Source organism: Bombina bombina, chromosome 4 (genome assembly GCF_027579735.1).
Source record: "Bombina bombina isolate aBomBom1 chromosome 4, aBomBom1.pri, whole genome shotgun sequence".
Classification (NCBI taxonomy): Eukaryota; Metazoa; Chordata; class Amphibia; order Anura; family Bombinatoridae; genus Bombina; species Bombina bombina.
This window is the reverse complement of record NC_069502.1, coordinates 1,166,016,181-1,166,037,005: the sequence shown is the minus strand read 5'-3', so window position 1 is coordinate 1,166,037,005 and position 20,825 is coordinate 1,166,016,181. Positions and strand designations below refer to the sequence as shown.

The 20,825-nt window shown below is 42.6% G+C and overlaps 1 protein-coding gene across 1 annotated transcript in view; it reads left to right on the top strand.

Moving 5' to 3' along the window:
- Nucleotides 1–20,825, top strand: part of LOC128658131 (EH domain-containing protein 3-like) — a 142,482-nt gene that overhangs the window by 21,340 nt on the left and 100,317 nt on the right. Inside the window, 1 exon segment of the mRNA XM_053712631.1 lies at nt 5,774–5,950. Within this exon segment, the coding sequence (XP_053568606.1) occupies nt 5,774–5,950 (177 nt within the window).

The window sequence follows — 20,825 nt, the reverse complement described above, 5'->3', positions numbered from 1 at the left end:
GCTCCATTATCTTAAAATGTGTTTATTTCACAAGTATCAAATTGTACTAAATTATTATTCTCCAGTTCTTTGGGCACTGCTATCAAGACGTATAAGCCTATTGGTACAGTATTTTTTTTGTTCTACAACTAGAGATGTATGGAAATTCGCAGTTTATCTGACTTTTAAAGGGATAAGCAACCCAAATTTACTCCTATTATCATGTTTTTCTTTGTTCTCTTTGTATCTTTATTTCGTAAAGCTTAGGAGCCGGACCATTTTTGGTTCAAGACCCTGGGTAGTGCTTGCTGATTGGTGGCTACATTTCAAATAAAGATAACAAAAGAACAAATAAATTGACAATAGGAGTAAATTAGAAAGTTGCTTAAAATTGCATGCTCTGAATCATAAAAAAAAGTGGGTTTCATATACCTTGGCCATGTTTTCCTGGACATTTATGAGTTACACATGCTGCAGGGTGTGCAGGGAGGAACATGAATAGTGCTTTTCAGTGTCACTATTTTTGTGCTGTATAGGGGTGCAATTCATGTTCCTCCCTGCAGCATGTGTAACTCATAAGTGTCCAGGAAAAAATCCTAGAACATATTAAACACAGCACTCGGGTGGCTCTAACCTAGAGCCACTCATGCTAGCTCCAGACCAGGTTAGAGCCACTCATGCTAGCTCCAGACCAGGTTAGAGCCACTCATGCTAGCTCCAGACCAGGTTAGAGCCACTCATGCTAGCTCCAGACCAGGTTAGAGCCACTCATGCTAGCTCCAGACCAGGTTAGAGCCACTCATGCTAGCTCCAGAGCAGGTTAGAGCCACTCATGCTAGCTCCAGAGCAGGTTAGAGCCACTCATGCTAGCTCCAGAGCAGGTTAGAGCCACTCATGCTAGCTCCAGAGCAGGTTAGAGCCACTCATGCTAGCTCCAGACCAGGTTAGAGCCACTCATGCTAGCTCCAGACCAGGTTAGAGCCACTCATGCTAGCTCCAGACCAAACATACATACTTTGAGATTTATTTCCCAGGAACAACATGAACACAGTCTTGTAAAGCAGAAAAGTACTCCTCGTACACAGGTTTATGTGTGTAATCCTTGGCTTGTTTATTCAGACAATTTGCAAGAATACAGTTTTTTTAACATAAGCAAAATACAAGAAAGCATTGCTCCATAGCGCTTGCTAAACAGAATAAAGCAGTCCTGTCTAAAGTTGTGTGTCTTTTACACATCAACTGCAAAATACAAAACAAAATCAAACTTACAGGCCTAGAACCTCTAGACAGCAGCTTAGCAAACGCTCTATCTCTTCCTCACAGGCTTTACCTATCAGGCTCAGCACATACTAACAAGTGGTATATTGTATATTATTAGCTGCCGGTGAGAGAAGTCTATATTGTGGGGGAAACCTGCAACTTTCAGTCGCATCCAAACTGGAGTGGATTACTGGCCCACAATACACAATTTCTATAGTACATTTTTAATACCAATATTGCATAATTTGTGGCGAACAATGTACTCCATTGTACACAATCCCATTATGCAGTCCACCTCCATGTTTTGTATGTATCCGAGATTACATACATACATACATACATACATACATACTAGGGATGGGCGAATGTGTTTATATCCGAATACGAATGTTAGAACGAATGTTATTGTAGAAATTCGATTTACATAATAGAATGTTGATAAGAACGAATATTCTTAAAAATTCGATTTTCGAATGTTTACATTTTTCGAATGTCACATTCAAATTCGAATGTTACATTCGAATGTCACATTCGAATTTGAATATTACATTTGTAAAACACAATTGTAGACTAGAAACACTATTTTGAATGTCACATTCAAATTCGAATATCACATTTAAAACACAGTATTAGACTACAAATACTATTTCAAATTCGAATGTGACATTCGAATTCGAATGTAGCATTCAAATTAGAATATTACATTTATTAAACAGAGTAGTAGACTAGAAATACTATTTCATAATTTGAATGTTACATTCGAATTCGAATATTACATTTCGAAATTGAATGAATACATAGCTAAACATTCTATTATTCAAACAAATATTTTTGAATTTTATTGAAAAATTTGAAAACGAAAATTTGAAAATAGAATGTTATATAAACATTCGAAATTCGATTCGAACGAATGTATCAAAATTCGTTTTAAATTTCGAATTTTTAGAGACATTCGCCCATCCCTAATACATACATACATACATACATACATACATACATACATACATACATTCATATTTTGATTGTATGTCAAGTAGCCGGTGGCCCAGAACTCCAACCTCTGTAGCGTAGTGATGACCTGGGTGCAATCCTCATAGATCAAGTATAAAGAGTAGTAGAGAAGGAGGGCACTCACAGGATTTGAAATTTGAATAATTGTGTTTTATTTTCTAAAGATCAAAAGTTATACATGAAAAGACAGTCAACGTTTCGGCTCTTTCAATGAACCTTCTTCAGGACAAGTTTTTTTCTAAATAGAAAACAGAAAAATCTAAATTTTATACAGGGCAAAATGTGAAAACATACAACAAGCACACCCACCACATATGTCATTTAAAAAAATAATCAGATAAACCAGTACTCATGCCCAGACACGAGAACCTATGAATGGCAGAAACCTCAACAATGGAATACCCTGGACCTCACTAATACAATCCAGGAGAGCCATACATAACCCATAAGCGTGAAATATGAATAATGGGAACTTTCCCATGTCCAAGTTGCCTAATATGCTCAGAACCTGCGAACTGTGAATAGGTATTATACTAAACCAATAACTATCTCTATGAGAATCCAACACTACTGAACTAAATCACAAAAGAGGTGGGACATATCATTTTGTATCGTCTATTATGAGATGAGTGGCAGCATTGAGAGTATCATAGCAAAGAAAAACTAACTATGATTCACTTACCTTATAATACCCTAAACAGGGGCTCATATAGATCACATCACCCGCTAAGAATTTATCAGTGGACATACCATCTATTGTGGAAAAAAAATCCTACACACCCCTATTGCTCCAAATCCGTACTGTAGCGCAGCTCACAGTTTGTATAAATGTACAAAGCACCAATATAATCCCCAACTAGTGTCTATTCCAACACACCTGCAATGTAAGGCACCTGCCTAGTAATGTGCACAACTAAGAGCCGCTCCCCCACTACTGGAATAACAATTTTGTATCAAACTAGAACATTGTAACGATACCCAGCCAGGTCATAAGTTACCACCTAACGTACAACAGCTGTGATCCCCATGTCTGTGATGTTACAGGTCTTATTACCGCTGACCAAAAGAATAAAAAACACACAAATGAAATCAAGAAAATAAAAAACAGAAATGGTTGAGGAAAGTTAACCAGTTATCAGCTGACCCGTCCCGCATAAACTCCAAAATCAATTTATCTGAGCAAATCTTACTTACAACCGCCCTTAGAGCAAAGTCTGACAAACTATAATAGAATTAGCTAAAAATACACAAGCATGACTGGAAACAGAGAGTCCATGACCTCCTGCGGCTGGAGAGATATCATTACATGCTTATAGCTAAACTTGATGTACATGAAATTTTACTCCAGATGTGGAATGGGGGAGCATCTGCCCTCTAGATGAGTGCCCGGCTCTTCTGGGCTGACACAGAATAACTCTTTGCCAGCCCCATTCTTCTTGCCCCTGCTTTAAGGATGCCCCCCCCCCTAAATGCCTGACGCGTGGGGCCCTGCCCCTGACCTGATTAGTTATTTTTTTTTTTCTCTATGGGTACCTATATAACTATAGTGAATGTCGCTTCAATTTAATAACAGCTATTAAATATATACCTCTTCAGATTTAGCGGAATGTAAAGTGGTAAGGAAAACTGGAAAAGATAGAGCTTACACTTTTATTATTATTATCTTGCACCATGACAAGCGATCGTGGCTAATATTAAGGTCACATGTGCCTTCTACCTGTGTGTGGATTTATTCCCTGCTTTATGTCCTTATGTATTGAATGTAGTGGTGGAAACTGTACAATTTGAATTGGCACCTGTGGTGCATGTATTTTTGTTCACGTTTGTTTTCAAATAAAGCTCTTAAAAAAAATAATAATAAAAAATAAAAAGCAAGCACCTCCCTACCCTTACCTTAAGGCGCTAGCTAAACCTACATGGCTTACCTCAATCCGGCTAATGAGCCGTACTCCCGACAGAACAAGAGAGCTAGTACAACCAGGACCTAAAACACGCCTTTATAAAGTTTAAGATGAACGCTAGTCTGAAACAGTTGAGCGCGCCGGGAGCGTGGGGCACGTGAGTCGCTCGTGAAAACAGCTGTGTAAACAAAAACACAGCCGTAGTCTAGACTGACATGGGTGCATCGGACCAACAAGCATCTTTTACAGCAACTCCCTCCTAATGCTCTCACATAGCGGTAAATGGCCTTAAGCCAAATGCGCATCATGTAAAACCTAGACCACAAAAAAGTAAAAATCATATACTTGTATCATCACAAAATCGGCTGTGAACACCACTCCCGCTGTATTGGGTCAATAGTTACATCCAGAAAATGTAGCTAAACCCAGCTGGGTAGCCTTTCAAGATAGGGAAAAGGGTCGCATCTCACATGTGCAATGCGCTCAGCCTTGTATACTAGTATCATATAATAAGTGCCTTAATTACATACTCGTCTATATCCCACTGACACAATGTAGCAACAGTTAGGAAATACCTAAATAGCGCCCTAGGTATAGCCTGGGGCTCATATAAGACATGTAACCCTTACCATAATCTAGTTAATATTCTGTACTGCCGATATAAGGAGTAAATTAGCTTCATATGGGTATCCAACTTGTGCTTATAAGGGAGGTCTGTCATACTAGCTGATGTAAATCCGCTGAGAACACTAACAGGGTGGCCCAACACCCGGTAACATAGACAAGGTCATCACCATATACTAAGCCCAACAAGAGAGAGTCCAACTCCACTTCTCCTGATTCAGTACCCCAACTGTAAAAAGGATAGGACTGTACGCTCATATACTATGTGCACAGTCCCAATGTACCACCTCAACTCAAAGAGGCTAATGTATAATAGACAGTGTATAATAGACAGGCCACAGCTGGACAGGCCGACCAATCTTGCAGTAAAGGCGAAAGTGAAATTTATTTTTATATAGTGTGGGTATCTTTCAGGGGCTTGACAGAGTAATCCTTTTGTATAGCTTTGTAGTCCATGATGGGAATGATTCTGAGAGGTTTGGGGTGGGCTTTTATTGTTTGTTCTGGGTACGGGTGGCCTAAAGATTCTGTAAGGGACATTTAAATTGTTTTTTTATTTGTTGAATTATGGTTGTCTATGTTTGTGCGCTGTGATAGTTGAGCGATCTGATGTGTGCAAACAGAGTTAAAAAATGCCTTATAGATTCCCTCTAAATTCAACATAGTACTCAAACTGTCTCAGCACTGAATATAAACCTCTTAAGGACTCTAGTTATCAGATTTGTGCACGCAGCTGGGATTCAACATACAAATGTTATATATGTTTTTAAAAATGCCATTGTTTTGCTATTTCTCAGCATTCAGGAAGATCATCCTTTGAAGATCCACTTGAGTTTGTTGTGTTCAACCAGTTATGTGAATGGGCTCCTGCACTGATTATTGTTTAACACATAGCAGATAAAGCAAATGGAACTGTACCTAGAGCTTATCGTTACAATATACCTACTTATTCAAGAAACCCATCTAATAGATTCTTCTTTCTTTGTCTCTTTGAATAGGTACCTGCTGGAGCAGGATTTCCCAGGTATGAGGATTGGTCCAGAGCCCACCACCGATTCATTCATTGCGGTGATGCAGGGTGATGTTGAAGGAGTTATTCCTGGCAATGCCCTGGTGGTGGATCCTAAGAAACCTTTTAGAAAACTGAATGCTTTTGGAAATGCTTTCCTAAATAGGTCTGTATGCTTTTAGAAAATAACCAAACCTTCTCTCCTCACTCTGGTTGCGCTTAATGATGGAGGGATAGGTTATTATTGTATGGCTGATAAATGGAATTGGCAGTTTAGATTATATAATTACAGAGCTCCTAACGGTCCCACAAGTTTTGTCTTCAATTATGTCTTTGATGATGTCATGTGTTATATCAAAAGTACCAACAAATATGATGATGATGATGCTATTGATGATGTCACAAGTTCTGTTTGCAACAAATTTCCTGGCTTTCCAAAACATAACATACAAGATAGATAGCAGGAGTTGGTTACAAATATGTGTTAGAATTCCTGGTTTTAAACTCATTCCAGTCTATTAGAATTTCATTTTTCTTCCATAAGACAGGGAGAGTCCACAACTTCATTCCTTACTGTTGGGAATACAACACCTGGCCACCAGGAGGCGGCAAAGACATCCCAGCCAAAGGCTTAAATATCCCTCCCACTTCCCCTATCCCCCAGTCATTCTTTACCTTTCGTCACTATAGGAGGTGACAGAGAAGTGTCAGAAGATTTGGATAGTCCTGGAATGGGTATGTTCACTTCCAGAAAGGACTGGAGTCTTAAGTAATCTTGTCAACCTCTCAATGAGAGTATTGATGAATGTTAGTCTGGAGATGCAGGGAAAGTTTTTTTTTTTTCTGCAAACCCATCCAGACTGTCGCCTAACAGCTTCTGAGCAATCAGTGTTGACGAGTTTCACTGCTTGCTGTTACACACTCAAGTCCATGTCAGAAGCGTCGCTGGGAGACTGTCACACTGGATCCTGGAGGGTAAGACTGTTTATATATACACTTTTTCTATACAGGGTCACAGTGTGGCTCCTTTATGCCTCAATAGGATCAAGGGTTAATATCTTCTAAATGGAGAGTATTTGAACAGATAGGGGTTATTTATAACTGCTTTCATGTGAGAATATTTTGGGCTCATAGACTGTGTGCTTTTGGCTTGGAACAAACAGGTTTCACTTTCGTTTTTTGAGTGTTGCGCAGCTCATAATAGCTTAGCGCCTTTTTCATAGCAGGGGAAGTCCTGTCCTACGCTCCACATGACCGGGTGGGGGCTCTTCATGTGCTACGATCCTGCTGCGGACATCACTCCTAAGGAGAGCGTTTTCACTGTTAGCTGCCTGGGTCTAGGAGGTGGTGAGTGCCCCAGCCATTGGGATTATAAAGGTGCCGTTTTTTAATAAAAGCGTTTCTTTTTTGTCTGTCCTTCTGTGAATATATCTTAGCTATGGAGGACTCTGATACTACATTAGAAGATTCCGCTCCTTCTGTACTGATTAATAATTCCTGTTTATATTGTGAGGAGGCCATGATTTGCCCACCTGTTTAATTTTGTTCCATTTGCCTAAGCACTGTTCTCAAGTCTAAGAAGGGAGACAAGCCTGCTAATACTCATAGCGCTATTAGCCCCACTGAGCCGTCTACCTCTCAGGAATCTGGGTCCCGAGAGATTACTACCCGCTCCACATGCAGTTCCCTGCGGCTCAACTAATCCTCCATCTGGAGGGGGCTTTTTTCCGGCAGACTTTACCGCGCACTTACAACCGACGGTGTCTGCGGCCCTAAGTGCCTTACCTTTCTCTAGCAAACGTAAGAGAAGGGTTAAACATAGCTCTCCTGACCTAGAGTCATCTAAATATTTGTCGGATTTAGCTACTATGTCCCAGCTATCCGAGGATGAATTAACCTCTGTAGCTTCAGAGGGTAAACTTTCTGAGTCGGAGACTTCAGTTTCTACACCTCCTTCAGCGGAGGAACCCTCCTTTAAATTTAAAATTGAGCATCTGCGTTTTTTATTAAAGGAGGTTCTGTCTACGCTAGAGGTTCCAGGGGCTACACTTCCTGAGGAACCTAAAATCCCTAAATTAGACAGGGTTTATTAAGACAGGAAGGTCCCTCTGACTTTTCCTGTGCCAGTTAAGGTGGCAAACATTATTAGTAACGAATGGGAAAGAATAGGAACTTCTTTTTCTCTAAATGGTGTATCGAGTCCACGGATTCATCCTTTACTTGTGGGATATTCTCCTTCCCAACAGGAAGTGGCAAAGAGAGCACACAGCAGAGCTGTCCATATAGCTCCACCCCCCAGTCATTCTCTTTGCCGGGTCTAAGCAATCGGAAGGGTAAAGTGAATGTGGTGGAAAAAATGTAGTTTTTATTTTCTACAAGCAAGAGTTTGTTATTTTAAATGGTACCGGTGTGTACTATTTACTCTCTAGCAGAAAGGAGATGAAGATTTCTGCAGGGAGGAAGATGATTTTAGCATGTTGTAACTAAAATCCACTGCTGTTCCCACAAAGGACTGAGGAATGCAAGAAAACTTCAGTTGGGGGGAACGGTTTGCAGGTTAGGCTGCAATAAGGTATGTTCAGTCATTTATTTCTAGACAAGACTGTGATAATGCTAGAAAAGACTGATAATATCCCCATGAGGGAAGGGTAAGCTGTGTTCAGAGACTAAGTATGGAATTTCAAGCTTACATAACAGGGCTAGTTTATGCTGGATGACACTACTTTCTTGACAAACGGTTTTTATGGAAAATATCGTTTTTTTTGAGACCCTTTGAAGGTTCCTTTTGGGTTTCTTTCAGGGGTTGTTACCCACATGGCTATTATTAAAACACTCTGGAGTGTTTCTTTAGGCCTCACAAGCGCCGTAGTGAGGTGGGTGGGGCCTAATTTCACGCCTCAGATGCGCAGTTATATTTGGCTAGAAGTTCAGACTGTTTTCACATGGAGGGTCCGGCTGCAGTTTGAGGGCCTATAAGAAGCTTTTTCCCCACAAATCTGGTTCCTAAGGGCAGGTAGGGCCACAGCAGAGCTGTGGCAAGGTGCTGAACGTTTTTTTTTAACCGTTTTTTTGGCTTTCTGTCGATCCGGTTTGGGCATTAAGGGGTTAATCATTTTTATTGCTAGTGGTGCAATCTTACTAATGCTTTAGGTACATACTGTAAAAATTTCGAAAAGTTTGCTGCATTTTTTCACTGTTTTGCAAAATTGTATGCCTTTTTTATCTCTTAAAGGCACAGTAATGTTTTTTTCAAAGTGTGTTTTTACTTGATTAAAGTGATTTCCAAGCCTGCTTGTTTTACTACTAGTCTGTTAAACATGTCTGACACCAAGGAAAATCCTTGTTCAATGTGTTTAGAAGCCATGGTGGAATCCCCTCTCAGAATGTATCCCACTTGTACTGATATGTCTATACACTTTAAAGAACATATTGTTGCACTTAAAAATGTGGTCCAAGATGATGATTCTCAGACAGAAGGTAACGAGGTTAGGCCGTCAACCTCTCCCCAAGTGTCACAACCAGTTACGCCCGCTCAAGCGACGCCTAGCACCTCTAGTGCGTCTACCTCTTAACTTGCAAGACTTGGCGGAAGTTATGAATAATACCCTCTAAGAGTTCTTTTCTCAACTGCCCGTGTTACCTGCAAAGCGTGATAGCTCTGTTTTTAAGAACAGATACTGAGCATTCTGACGCTTTAGTAGCCGTATCCGATATATCCTCACAAGGCTCTGAAGTTGGGGTGAGGGATGTGCTGTCTGAGGGAGAAATTTCCGATTCAGGAAAGGTTTCTCCTCAGACAGATTCAGATATGTTGGCTTTTAAATTTATATTAGAACACCTCCGCTTATTGCTCAGGGAGGTATTAGTTACTCTGGATGACTGCGACCCTATGGTGGTTCCAGAGAAATTGTGTAAAATGGACAAGTACCTAGAAGTTCCTGTTTACGCTGATGTGTTCCGGTCCCTAAGAGGATTGCGGCTATTGTTACTAGGGAGTGGGATAGACCAGGTATTCCCTTCGTTTCCCCTCCTGTTTTTAAGAAAATGTTCCCCATATCTGACCCCATGCGGGACTCGTGACAGACGGTCCCTAAGGTGGAGGGGGCCATTTCTTCACTTGCTAAACGCACAACCATACCAATTGAAGAAAGTTGTGGTTTCAAAGACCCTATGGATAAAAAATTAGAGGGTTTACTTAAGAAAATTTTTGTTCAACAAGGTTTTCTTCTCCAACCCATTGCGTGCATTGTTCCTGCAACTACTGCAGCTGCTTTCTGGTTCGAGGCGCTGGAAGAAGCGCTCCAGACGGAGACCTCATATGAGGATATTATGGACAGAATTAAGGCTCTTAAGCTGGCTAATTCTTTTATCACAGATGCCGCTTTACAACTAGCTAAGTTAGCGGCAAAGAATTCAGGTTTCCCCATTTTAGCACGCAGGGCGCTATGGCTAAAGTCCTGGTCGGACGATGTGTCGTCAAAAAATCCAAACTTTTGAACATCCCTTTCAAAGGAAAGACCCTCTTCGGGCCTGAATTGAAAGAGATTATTTCAGACCTTTAAGATAAAGAACAAACAAGATAATTTTCGGAAATTCAGGAGCGGTCTAGCTTCATCCTCTCCTGCTGCAAAGCAAGAGGGTACCGCTTCCCAACCCAGGTCAGCCTGGAAACCTTACCAGGGCTGGAAAAAGAGTAAACAGGCCAAGAAGCCTGCAGCTGCCTCCAAGACAGCATGAAGGGGTAGCCTCAGATCCGGGACCGGATCTAGTAGGGGGCAGACTCTCTCTCTTCGCTCAGGCCTGGGCAATAGATGTACACGATCCCTGGGCCTTAGAGATTGTATCCCAGGAATATCTTCTAGAATTCAAGGACTCCCCTCCAAGGGGAAGGTTCCACATTTCTCATCTGTCTACAGACCAGACAAAGAAAGAGGCGTTCTTACACTGTGCAGAAGACCTACATACAATGGGAGTGATCCGCCCAGTTCCAATTGCGGAACAGGGGCTGGGTTTTTACTCAAACCTGTTTGTGGTTCCCAAGAAAGAGGGAACTTTCAGAAATCCTGGATCTCAAAATTCTAAACAAATTCCTCAGAGTCCCATCATTCAAGATGGAGACCATTCGGACAATCTTACCAATGATCCAGGAGGGTCAATATATGACCACCGTGGATTTAAAGGATGCGTATCTGCACATTCCTATCCACAAAGATCATCACCAGTTTCTCAGGTTCGCTTTTCTGGACAAGCATTACCAGTTTGTGGCTCTTCCTTTCGGGTTGGCCACTGCTCCCAGAATTTTCACAAAGGTGATAGGGTCCCTCCTGGCGGTTCTAAGACCGCGGGGCATAGCAGTGGCGCCTTATCTAGACGACATCTTAATTCAGGCGTCGACTTTCCAAAGAGCCAAGTCTCACATGGAAATTGTATTGGCCTTTCTGAGGTCTCTCGGGTCGAAGGTGAACATCAAAAAGAGTTCTCTCTCCCCCCTCACAAGAGTTTCCTTCCTAGGAACTCTGATAGACTCGGTAGAAATGATAATATTTCTGACGGAGGTCAGAAAGTTAAAACTCTTAATCACTTGCCGAGCCCTTCATTCCATTCCTCGGCCATCTGTAGCTCAGTGCATGGAGACAATCGGATTAATGGTAGCGGCAATGGACATAGTCCCTTTTGCACAGATACACCTCAGACCACTGCAACTATGCATGCTTAAACAGTGGAACGGGGATTATGCAGATTTGTCTCCTCAAATACAGCTGGACCAGGGGACCAGAGATTCTCTTCTCTGGTGGTTGTCTCAGGATCACCTGTCTCAAGGAATATGTTTCTGCAGGCCAGAGTGGATCATCGTAACGACCGACGCCAGTCTGTTGGGCTGGGGTGCAGTCTGGGACTCCCTGAAAGCTCAGGGCTTATGGTCTCGGGAAGAAGCTCTTCTCCCGATAAACATTCTGGAACTGAGGGCGATATTCAACGCGCTTCAGGCATGGCCTCAGCTTTCAGTCGGACAACATCACGACTGTAGCTTACGTCAATCATCAAGGGGGAACAAGGAGTTCCCTAGCAATGACGGAAGTAACCAAAATATTCAGGTGGGTGGAGGATCACTCCTGCCATCTCTCAACAATTCACATCCCAGGAGTAGACAACTGGGAGGCGGATTTTCTAAGTCGTCAGACTTTTCACCCGGGGGAGTGGGAACTCCACCCGGAGGTATTTGCCCAGCTGACTCAGCTATGGGGCACTCCAGAATTGGATCTGATGGCGTTCCGTCAGAACACCAAACTTCCTCTTAACGGATCCAGGTCCCGGGATCCCCAGGCAGTGCTGATAGATGCTCTAGCAGCGCCTTGGTCCTTCAATCTGGCCTATGTTTTTCCACTGTTTCCTCTCCTCCCTCGTCTGGTTGCCAGAATCAAGCAGGAGAGGGCTTCAGTGATTCTGATAGCGTCTGCGTGGCCACGCAGGACCTGGTATGCAGACCTAGTGGACATGTCATATGTCCCACCATGGACACTACCAATGAGGCAGGACCTTCTAATACAATGTCCTTTCAAGCATCCAAATCTAATTTCTCTGCGTCTGACTGCTTGGAGATTGAACGCCTAATTCTATCAAAGCGTGGTTTCTCTGAGTCGGTTATTGATACCCTGATTCAGGCTAGAAAGCCTGTCACCAGGAAAATCTACCATAAGATTTGGCGAATATATCTTTTTTGGTGTGAATCCAAGGGTTACTCATGGAGTAAGATTAGGATTCCCAGGATATTGTCCTTTCTCCAAGAAGGATTGGAGAAAGGATTATCAGCTAGTTCCTTAAAAGGACAGATATCTGCTTTGTCTATTCTTTTACACAAACGTCTGGCAGAGGTACCAGACGTTCAAGCGTTTAGTCAGGCTTTAGTCAGAATCAAGCCTGTTTATAGACCTGTGGCTCCACCATGGAGTCTGAATTTAGTTCTTTCAGTTCTGCAAGGGGTTCCGTTGGAACCTTTACATTCCATAGATATTAAGTTTTTCTCTTGGAAAGTTTTTTGTTTTTGGTAACTATCTCTTCTGCTCGAAGAGTTTCAGAGTTATCTGCTTTAAAGTGTGATTCACCTTACCTGGTTTTCCATGCAGATAAGGTAGTTTTGCTTACTAAACCCGGTTTTCTTCCTAAGGTTGTGTCTAATAAGAATATTAACCAGGAAATTGTTGATCCTTCTCTGTGTCCTAATCCTTCTTCGAAGAAGGAATGTCTGTTACACAATCTTGATGTGGTTCGTGCTTTAAAGTTCTATTTACAAGCAACTAAGGATTTCAGACAAACACCTTCATTGTTTGTTATCTATTCTGGTAAGAGGAGAGGTCAGAAGGCGACTGCTACCTCTCTTTCCATTTGGCTGAAAAGCATCATCCGTTTGGCCTATGAGACTGCTGGCCAGCAGCCTTCCGAAACAATTACTGCTCATTCTACCAGAGCAGTGGCTTCCACATGAGGTTTCAAAAAAAATGAGGCTTCTGTTGAACAGATTTGTAAGGCGGCGACTTGGTCTTCGCTTCATACTTTTTCCAAATTTTAAAAATTTTATACTTTTGCTTCTTCGGAGGCTATTTTTGGGAGAAAGGTTCTACAAGCAGTGTTGCCTTCCGTTTAAGGTACCTGTCTTGTCCCTCCCTTCATCCGTGTCCTAAAGCTTTGGTATTAGTATCCCACAAGTAAAGGATGAATCCGTGGACTCGATACATCTTACAAGAGAAAACAGAATTTATGCTTACCTGATAAATTACTTTCTCTTGTGATGTATCGAGTCCACAGCCCGCCCTGGCTATTAAGTCAGGTAGCTTTTTTGTTTAAACTACAGTCACCACTGCACCCTATGGTTTCTCCTTTTTCTTCCTAACCTTTGGTCGAATGACTGGGGGGTGGAGCTAGAGGGGGAGCTATATGGACAGCTCTGCTGTGTGCTCTCTTTGCCACTTCCTGTTGGGAAGGAGAATATCCCACAAGTAAAGGATGAATCCGTGGACTCGATACATCACAAGAGAAAGTAATTTATCAGGTAAGCATAAATTCTGTTTTTCCCCTCATCTACTTTTAAAAAATTATTCCCGGAATCTGACTCTCAATTAGATTTGTTGGACTCCATCCCTAAGGTGGATGGTGCTATTTCTATGCTGGCTAAGAATACTACTATCCCTCTGGAGGATAGTTCTTCTTTTAGGGAGCCTATGGATAAGAAAATGAAAACCTTTCTGAGCATAATGTTTCAACATACAGGGTTTTATTTCATCCATTGGCAGCTGTAGTTGCGGTTACTGGAGCAGCTACCTACTGGTGCGACACTCTTTCAGAGATCATTGAGGTGGAGACTCCCCTTGAGGATATTCAGGAGAGAATTAAGACTCTGAGTTGCTAACTCCTTCATCTGTGACGCAAATATGCAGATGATTCGCTTAAATGCAAAGGCTTCTGGCTTTGTGGTCCTAGCCTGCCAGGCTCTCTGGTTGAAGTCATTTTCTGCGAATATGACTTCTATATCCAGACTCCTTTCTCTTCCTTTCAAGGGGAAGATTTTATTCGGTCCAGGGCTGGACTCCATTATTTCTATGGTTACCGGAGGGAAAGGTGGCTTCCTACCGCAGGATAGGAAAAATAGGCCTAAGGGACGGCAATTGTCTAATTTTCGTTCTGACAAATCACAACGACCACGATCCTCATCCAAGTCCGGGCAGCCCAAGAGTACTTGGAAGCTGACTTAGTCCTGGAATAAGTCCAAACAGACTAAGCCCTCCAAGAACAAATCAGCATGAAGGGTCAGCCCCCGATCCGGGATCGGATTGAGTAGGTTGCAGACTGTCTTTTTTTTCAGATCTTTGGTTCCAGGATGTACAGGATCCTTGGCTCCTGGAGGTTGTATCTCAAGGATACAGGATAGGATTCAAGTCTCATTCGCCCAGGGGCAGATTTCTTATCTCCAGTCTGTCTACAAGACCAGAAAAGAGGGCTGCCTTCTTTGGTTGCGTACGGGATCTCTCCTTTCTAGGAGTAATTGTCCCGGTACCTACAGCAGAAAGAGGTTTGGGGTTTTATGCAATCTTTTTTGGGGTTCCAAAGAAGGAGGGAACTTTTCGTCTAATTCTAGACCTAAAGTGCCTAAACAAGTTTCTGAGTGTTTCCTCTTTCAAGATAGAGACAATACGTTCAATCCTTCCTCTGGTTCAGGAAGGACAGTTATTGACCACCATAGACCTGAAGGATGCATACCTTCACTTTCCGATACACAGGGAACATTTTCAGTTCCTGAGGTTTGCCTTTCTGGCCCAGCAATTCCAGTTCATAGCTCTTCCGTTTGGCCTAGCTACTGCTCCAAGGATATTTACGAAGATTCTGGGGGCTCTTCTAGCCATTGCCAGAACACAAGTTATTGCAGTAGTGCCTTACCTGGACGATATCTTGGTGCAGGCACCATTTTTTCGTCTAGTGGAAGAACATTCGGAGTCCCTTCTCAATCTCTTTCGCATGCATAGAGGATAAACTTGGAAAAGCGTTCTCTTACTCCAAGTACAAGGGTGAATTTCCTGGGGACAATAATAGACTCCATATACATGAGAATATTCCTCACAGATCAGAGACATTGTAAGCTAACTACTGCATGTCTTGCCCTCCAGGCCTCCTTGAGACCCTCATTGGCTCAGTGTATGGAGGTGATCGGACTCATGGTGTCCTATATGGACATCATTCCTTTTGACAAATTCCATTTCAGACCCTTACAACTATGCATGCTGAGACAATGGAGCAGCGACCATTCAGATCTGTCTCAACAGATTGTGCTGGACAACCTGTCGAGATTCGCTCTCTTAGTGACTCTATCCAGATCATCTGTCCCAAGGCTCGTGCTTCTTGAGACCGTCCTGGGAGATTGTGAATACGGACGCAAGCTGGGGAGCCGTTTGGGGTGCCAAGAAGGCACAAGGACTGTGGACTCAGGAGGAGTCCTCCCTTCTGATCAATATATTGGAACGCCGGACAATCTTTAATGCCTTGAAGACTTGGCCCCTTTTGGGTTTGTCCCAGTTTATCAGATTTCAATCAGACACTATAACCTCGGTTGCCTACATCAACTATCAGGGGAGAACGAGAAGTTCCTTGACGATGAGAGAAGTATCTCAGATACTAGAGTGGGCCGAGACTCACAGATGTACGCTGTCAGCAATTCACATTCCAGGTGTTGACAACTGGGAAGCCGATTTCCTCAGCAGGCAATCCTTTCACCCAAGGGAGTGGTCTCTCCACCCGAGGTGTTTGCAGATATGCAGCAGGTGGGGGACGCCAGAGAAAGATCTCATGGCATCCCACCTCAATACCAAACTACCCAGGTACGGGTCAAGGTCGAGGGATCCTCGGGCGGAATTTATAGATGCCCTATCAGTACCATGGAGGTTCAGACTCATATCTTTTTCCTCCATTACCGCTTCACTCTCGTGTGGTGGCTCGCATCAAGCAGGAGCAAGCATCTGTGATTCTGATTGCTCCATTGTGGCCGCGAAGGACGTGGTTTGCGGATCTGGTGGGATGTCCTCATCTCCTCAGTGGAGGTTACCTTGTTGCAGAGATCTGCTGATACAGGGTCCCTTCATTCATCAAAATCTAGATTCTCTGAGGCTGACTGCATGGAGATTGAATGCTTAGTCTTAGCCAAGAGAGGGTTTTCTGAGAGTTATCGATACTCTGGTTCAAGCTCGTAAGCCAGTTACTCGTTGTATCTACCATGAAGTGTGGAGGACTTACTTGTACTGGTGTGAAGAGCGTGGCTTTTCCTGGCATAAGGTTAAGGTTACCAGAATTTTATCTTTTTTTCCAGGATGGACTGGAGAAGGGTCTATCTGCTAGTTCCCTGAAGGGACAGATATTGGCCCTGTCTGTGTTACTGCACAAGAGATTGGCTGGGCTTCTGGATGTGCAGTCCTTTAAGGCTCTGACTAGGATCAGACCTGTGTTTAGATCTGGGGCTCCGCCTTGGAGCTTAAATCTTGTTCTTAGTGTTTTGCAGCAGGCTCCGTTTGAGCCTATGCCTACTGTTGACATTAAATTGTTATCTTGGAAGGTTCTTTTTTTGCTGGCTATTGCCTCTGCGCGCAGAGTTTCTGAGATTTCTGCTTTACAATGTGACTCCCCTTATTTTGTTTTCCATGCTGATAAGGCGGTTTTACGTACTAAATTAGGGTTCCTCCCTAAGGTAGTGTCGGACCGTAACATTAGTCAAGAAATTGTTGTTCCTTCCTTGTGTCCTAATCCTTCTTCAGCAAAGTAACGCTTGCTTCACAATCTGGATGTGGTTTGTGTTCTATCTGCAGGCTACTAAGGAATTCAGATATTCTTCTTCTTTGTTTGTTTGTCATCTATACGGGGAAGCGTAAGGGGCAGAAGGCTACTACGACTTCCCTATCTTTCTGGTTAGCTTATGAGACAGCGGGGCGACAGCCTCCTGAGAGGATAACTCCTCATTCCACTAGAGCAGTGGCTTCCTCCTCGGCTTTTAAGAACAAATTAATCAAATTTGTAAGGCGGATACCTGGTCCTCCATACATACTTTTTCTAAATGTTACAAGTTTGATGTGTCAGCTTTAGGGAGAAAAGTTTTGCAGAATGTGGTGCCCTCAGAATAGGGTCCGCCCTTCTTATTTTTTTATTTTTTTTTTATTTTAAATTCATTCAGTGTCCTCTGGAGCTTGGGTATAGTTCTCCCAACAGTAAGGAATGAAGTTGTGGACTCTCTCCCTGCCTTATGGAGGGAAAACATATTTTATGTTTACCAGATAAATTCCTTCCCTTCCTGGCTAGGAGAGTTCACAACCTCGCCCGTAATTTTATTTTTTGATAGGCGGCTCCCTTTTTGTATTATTTCTTCTGGCACCTTTTTATACCTGATGTTTCTCCTACTTTTCCTTGTTCCCTCAGCAGAATGACTGGGGGAAAGGGGAAGTGGGAGGGATATTTAAGCCTTTGGCTGGGGTGTCTTTGCCTCCTCCTGGTGGCCAGGTGTTGTATTCCCAACAGTAAGGAATGAAGTTGTGGACTCTCTCCTTGCGAGGAAGGAAAGGAATTTATCTGGTTAGCATAAATTATGTTTTGTTTTTTTTTCTTTAAATTTTTTTTTTTGTTTGTTTTTGCTTGCGCCACCTTTACATATTGTATACGTCACATTTTATTCAAAGTAAACTACTGCTTGGATTTCTACAGTTTTACAAAAGCACAATGGGACCTATCTATCAAGCTCCGAAAGGAGCTTGATGGCCCGTGTTTCTGGCGAGTCTTCAGACTCGCCAGAAACAGCACAATGACCGCTGCTCCATAACCCTGCCCTCCTGCTCTGAGCAGGTGGACAGGAATCGCCACAATTCAACCCAATCGAGTACGATCGGGTTGATTGACACCTCCCTGCTGGCGGCCGATTGGCCGCGAGTCTGCAGGGGGCGGCGTTGCACCTGCAGCTCTTGTGAGCTGCTGGTGCAATGCTGAATATGGAGAGCGTATTGCTCTCCACATTCAGCGAGCTCTTGCGGACCTGATCCGCTCTGTCGGATCAGGTCCGCAAGACCTTTGTTAAATAGGGGCCAATATAGCTATGCCAAATTACAGCCAAAACTATTCATTTTTTTAGGTGATTCCTTCTAGTGCAATATGCAGGGAAAAAATAAACTGCTTAATAAATTCTTAAATACAAATGCTGAATTTCAGCCAATGTTATTAATCCTATAAAATATTATGAGCATATTTAAATTCACACTTCTAATACAGCCACTCTTTAAACTGTAAGAGCAGCACTGTGCAGTTATAAAGTAGATAATATTATCTTGTGACCTCCACAAACAGGAATTCCGTGACTTTTTTTGGTTATCTTCACAAGTCTCCTAATAGTTCAGCACTGTAGTGTGCATTCATATTGTATTGGACACAAAGTTACCACATGCCTGTGACCAGGAATGTTGTATTGTCGTAAGCTGCATCTGAACATTTCACACGTTCAGTCTGGATTTAAAGAGACAGTAAAGTCATAATTAGACATTCATGATTTACACAGAGCATGCAATTTTAACCCCTTAAGGACACGGCCATTTTTAAATTTCTTTCCCTTAAGGACCAGGGCTATTTTTACATTTCTGCGGTGTTTGTGTTTAGCTGTAATTTTCCTCTTACTCGTTTACTGTACCCACACATATTATATACCGTTTTTCTCGCCACTAAATGGACTTTCTAAAGATACCATTATTTTCATCATATCTTATAATTTACTATTAAAAATATTATAAAATATGAGGAAAAAATGGAAAAAAACACACTTTTTCTAACTTTGACCCCCAAAATCTGTTACAAATCTACAACCACCAAAAAACAACCATGCTAAATAGTTTCTAAAATTTGTCCTGAGTTTAGAAATACCCAATGTTTACATATTCTTTGCTTTTTTTGCAAGTTATAGGGCCATAAATACAAGTAGCACTTTGCTATTTCAAAACCACTTTTTTTTCAAAATGAGCGCTAGTTAAATTGGAACCCTGATATCTGTCAGGAATACCTAAATATCCCTTGACATGTATATATTTTTTTTTAGAAGACATCCCAAAGTATTGATCTAGGCCCATTTTGGTATATTTCATGCCACCATTTCACCGCCAAATGCGATCAAATAAAAAAAAATGTTCACTTTTTCACAAACTTTAGGTTTCTCACAGAAATTATTTACAAACAACTTGTGCAATTATGGCATAAATGGTTGTAAGTGCTTCTCTGGGATCCCCTTTGTTCAGAAATAGCAGACTTATATGGCTTTGGCGTTGCTTTTTGGTAATTAGAAGGCTGCTAAATGCCACTGCGCGCCACACGTGTTTTATGCCCAGCAGTGAAGGGGTTAATTAGGGAGCATGTAGGGAGCTTGTAGAGTTAATTTTAGCTTTAGTGTAGTGTAGTAGACAACCCAAAGTATTGATCTAGGCCCATTTTGGTAAATTTAATGCCACCATTTCACCGCCAAATGCGATCAAATTAAAAAAAAACGTATTTTTTTTCGCAATTTTAGGTTTCTCACTGAAATTATTTACAAACAGCTTGTGCAATTATGGCACAAATGGTTGTAAATGCTTCTCTGGTATCCCCTTTGTTCAGAAATAGCAGACATATATGGCTTTGGCAATGCTTTTTGGTAATTAGAAGGCTGCTAAAGGCCGCTGCACATCACACGTGTATTATGGCTAGCAGTGAAGGGGTTAATTAGGGATCTTGTAGGGAGCTTGCAGGGTTAATTTTAGCTTTAGTGTAGAGATCAGCCTCCCACCTGACACATCAGACCCACTGATCCCTCCCAAACAGCTCTCTTCCCTCCCCCACCCCACAATTGTCCCCGCCATCTTAAGTACTGGCAGAAAGTCTGCCAGTACTAAAATAAAAGGTATCTTTTTTTTTTTTTTTTTTTTTTTTTTTTTGGGAGCATATTTACATATGCTGCAGTGTAGGATCCCTTTTAGCCCCAAACCTCCCTGATCCCCCCCCAAACAGCTCTCTAACCCTCCCCCTCTACATTATTGGGAGCCATCTTGGGTACTGGCAGCTGTCTGCCAGTACCCAGTTTACAAAAAAAATGTATATTTTTTATTTTTTCCCCACCCCCTCCCAGATCCCTTCGATTAACATATTTATCCCCCCTCTCTCCCTCTAAATAGAAACCACTGTTCCATAGTGTAACGGTTCCCACCCGCTCCCTCCCCGTGCACGCGCCCGCCCGCCTCCCCTGTGCACGCGTCCGTGCGCGCCCCCCAGCAATCCCGCCCACCGGTAAGCCATCGATCGCCGCCCACCCGCCTCCCACGTCTGCTCCCACCCACCAACGATTGCGGCATCGATGTCCGGTGCAGAGAGGGCCACAGAGTGGCTCTCTCTGCATCGGATGGGGAAAAATGTTATTGCAGTGATGCCTCGATATCGAGGCATCACTACAATAACCGGAAAGCGGCTGGAAGCGATCAGGATCGCTTCCAGCCGCTTTCAACCCCAACGTC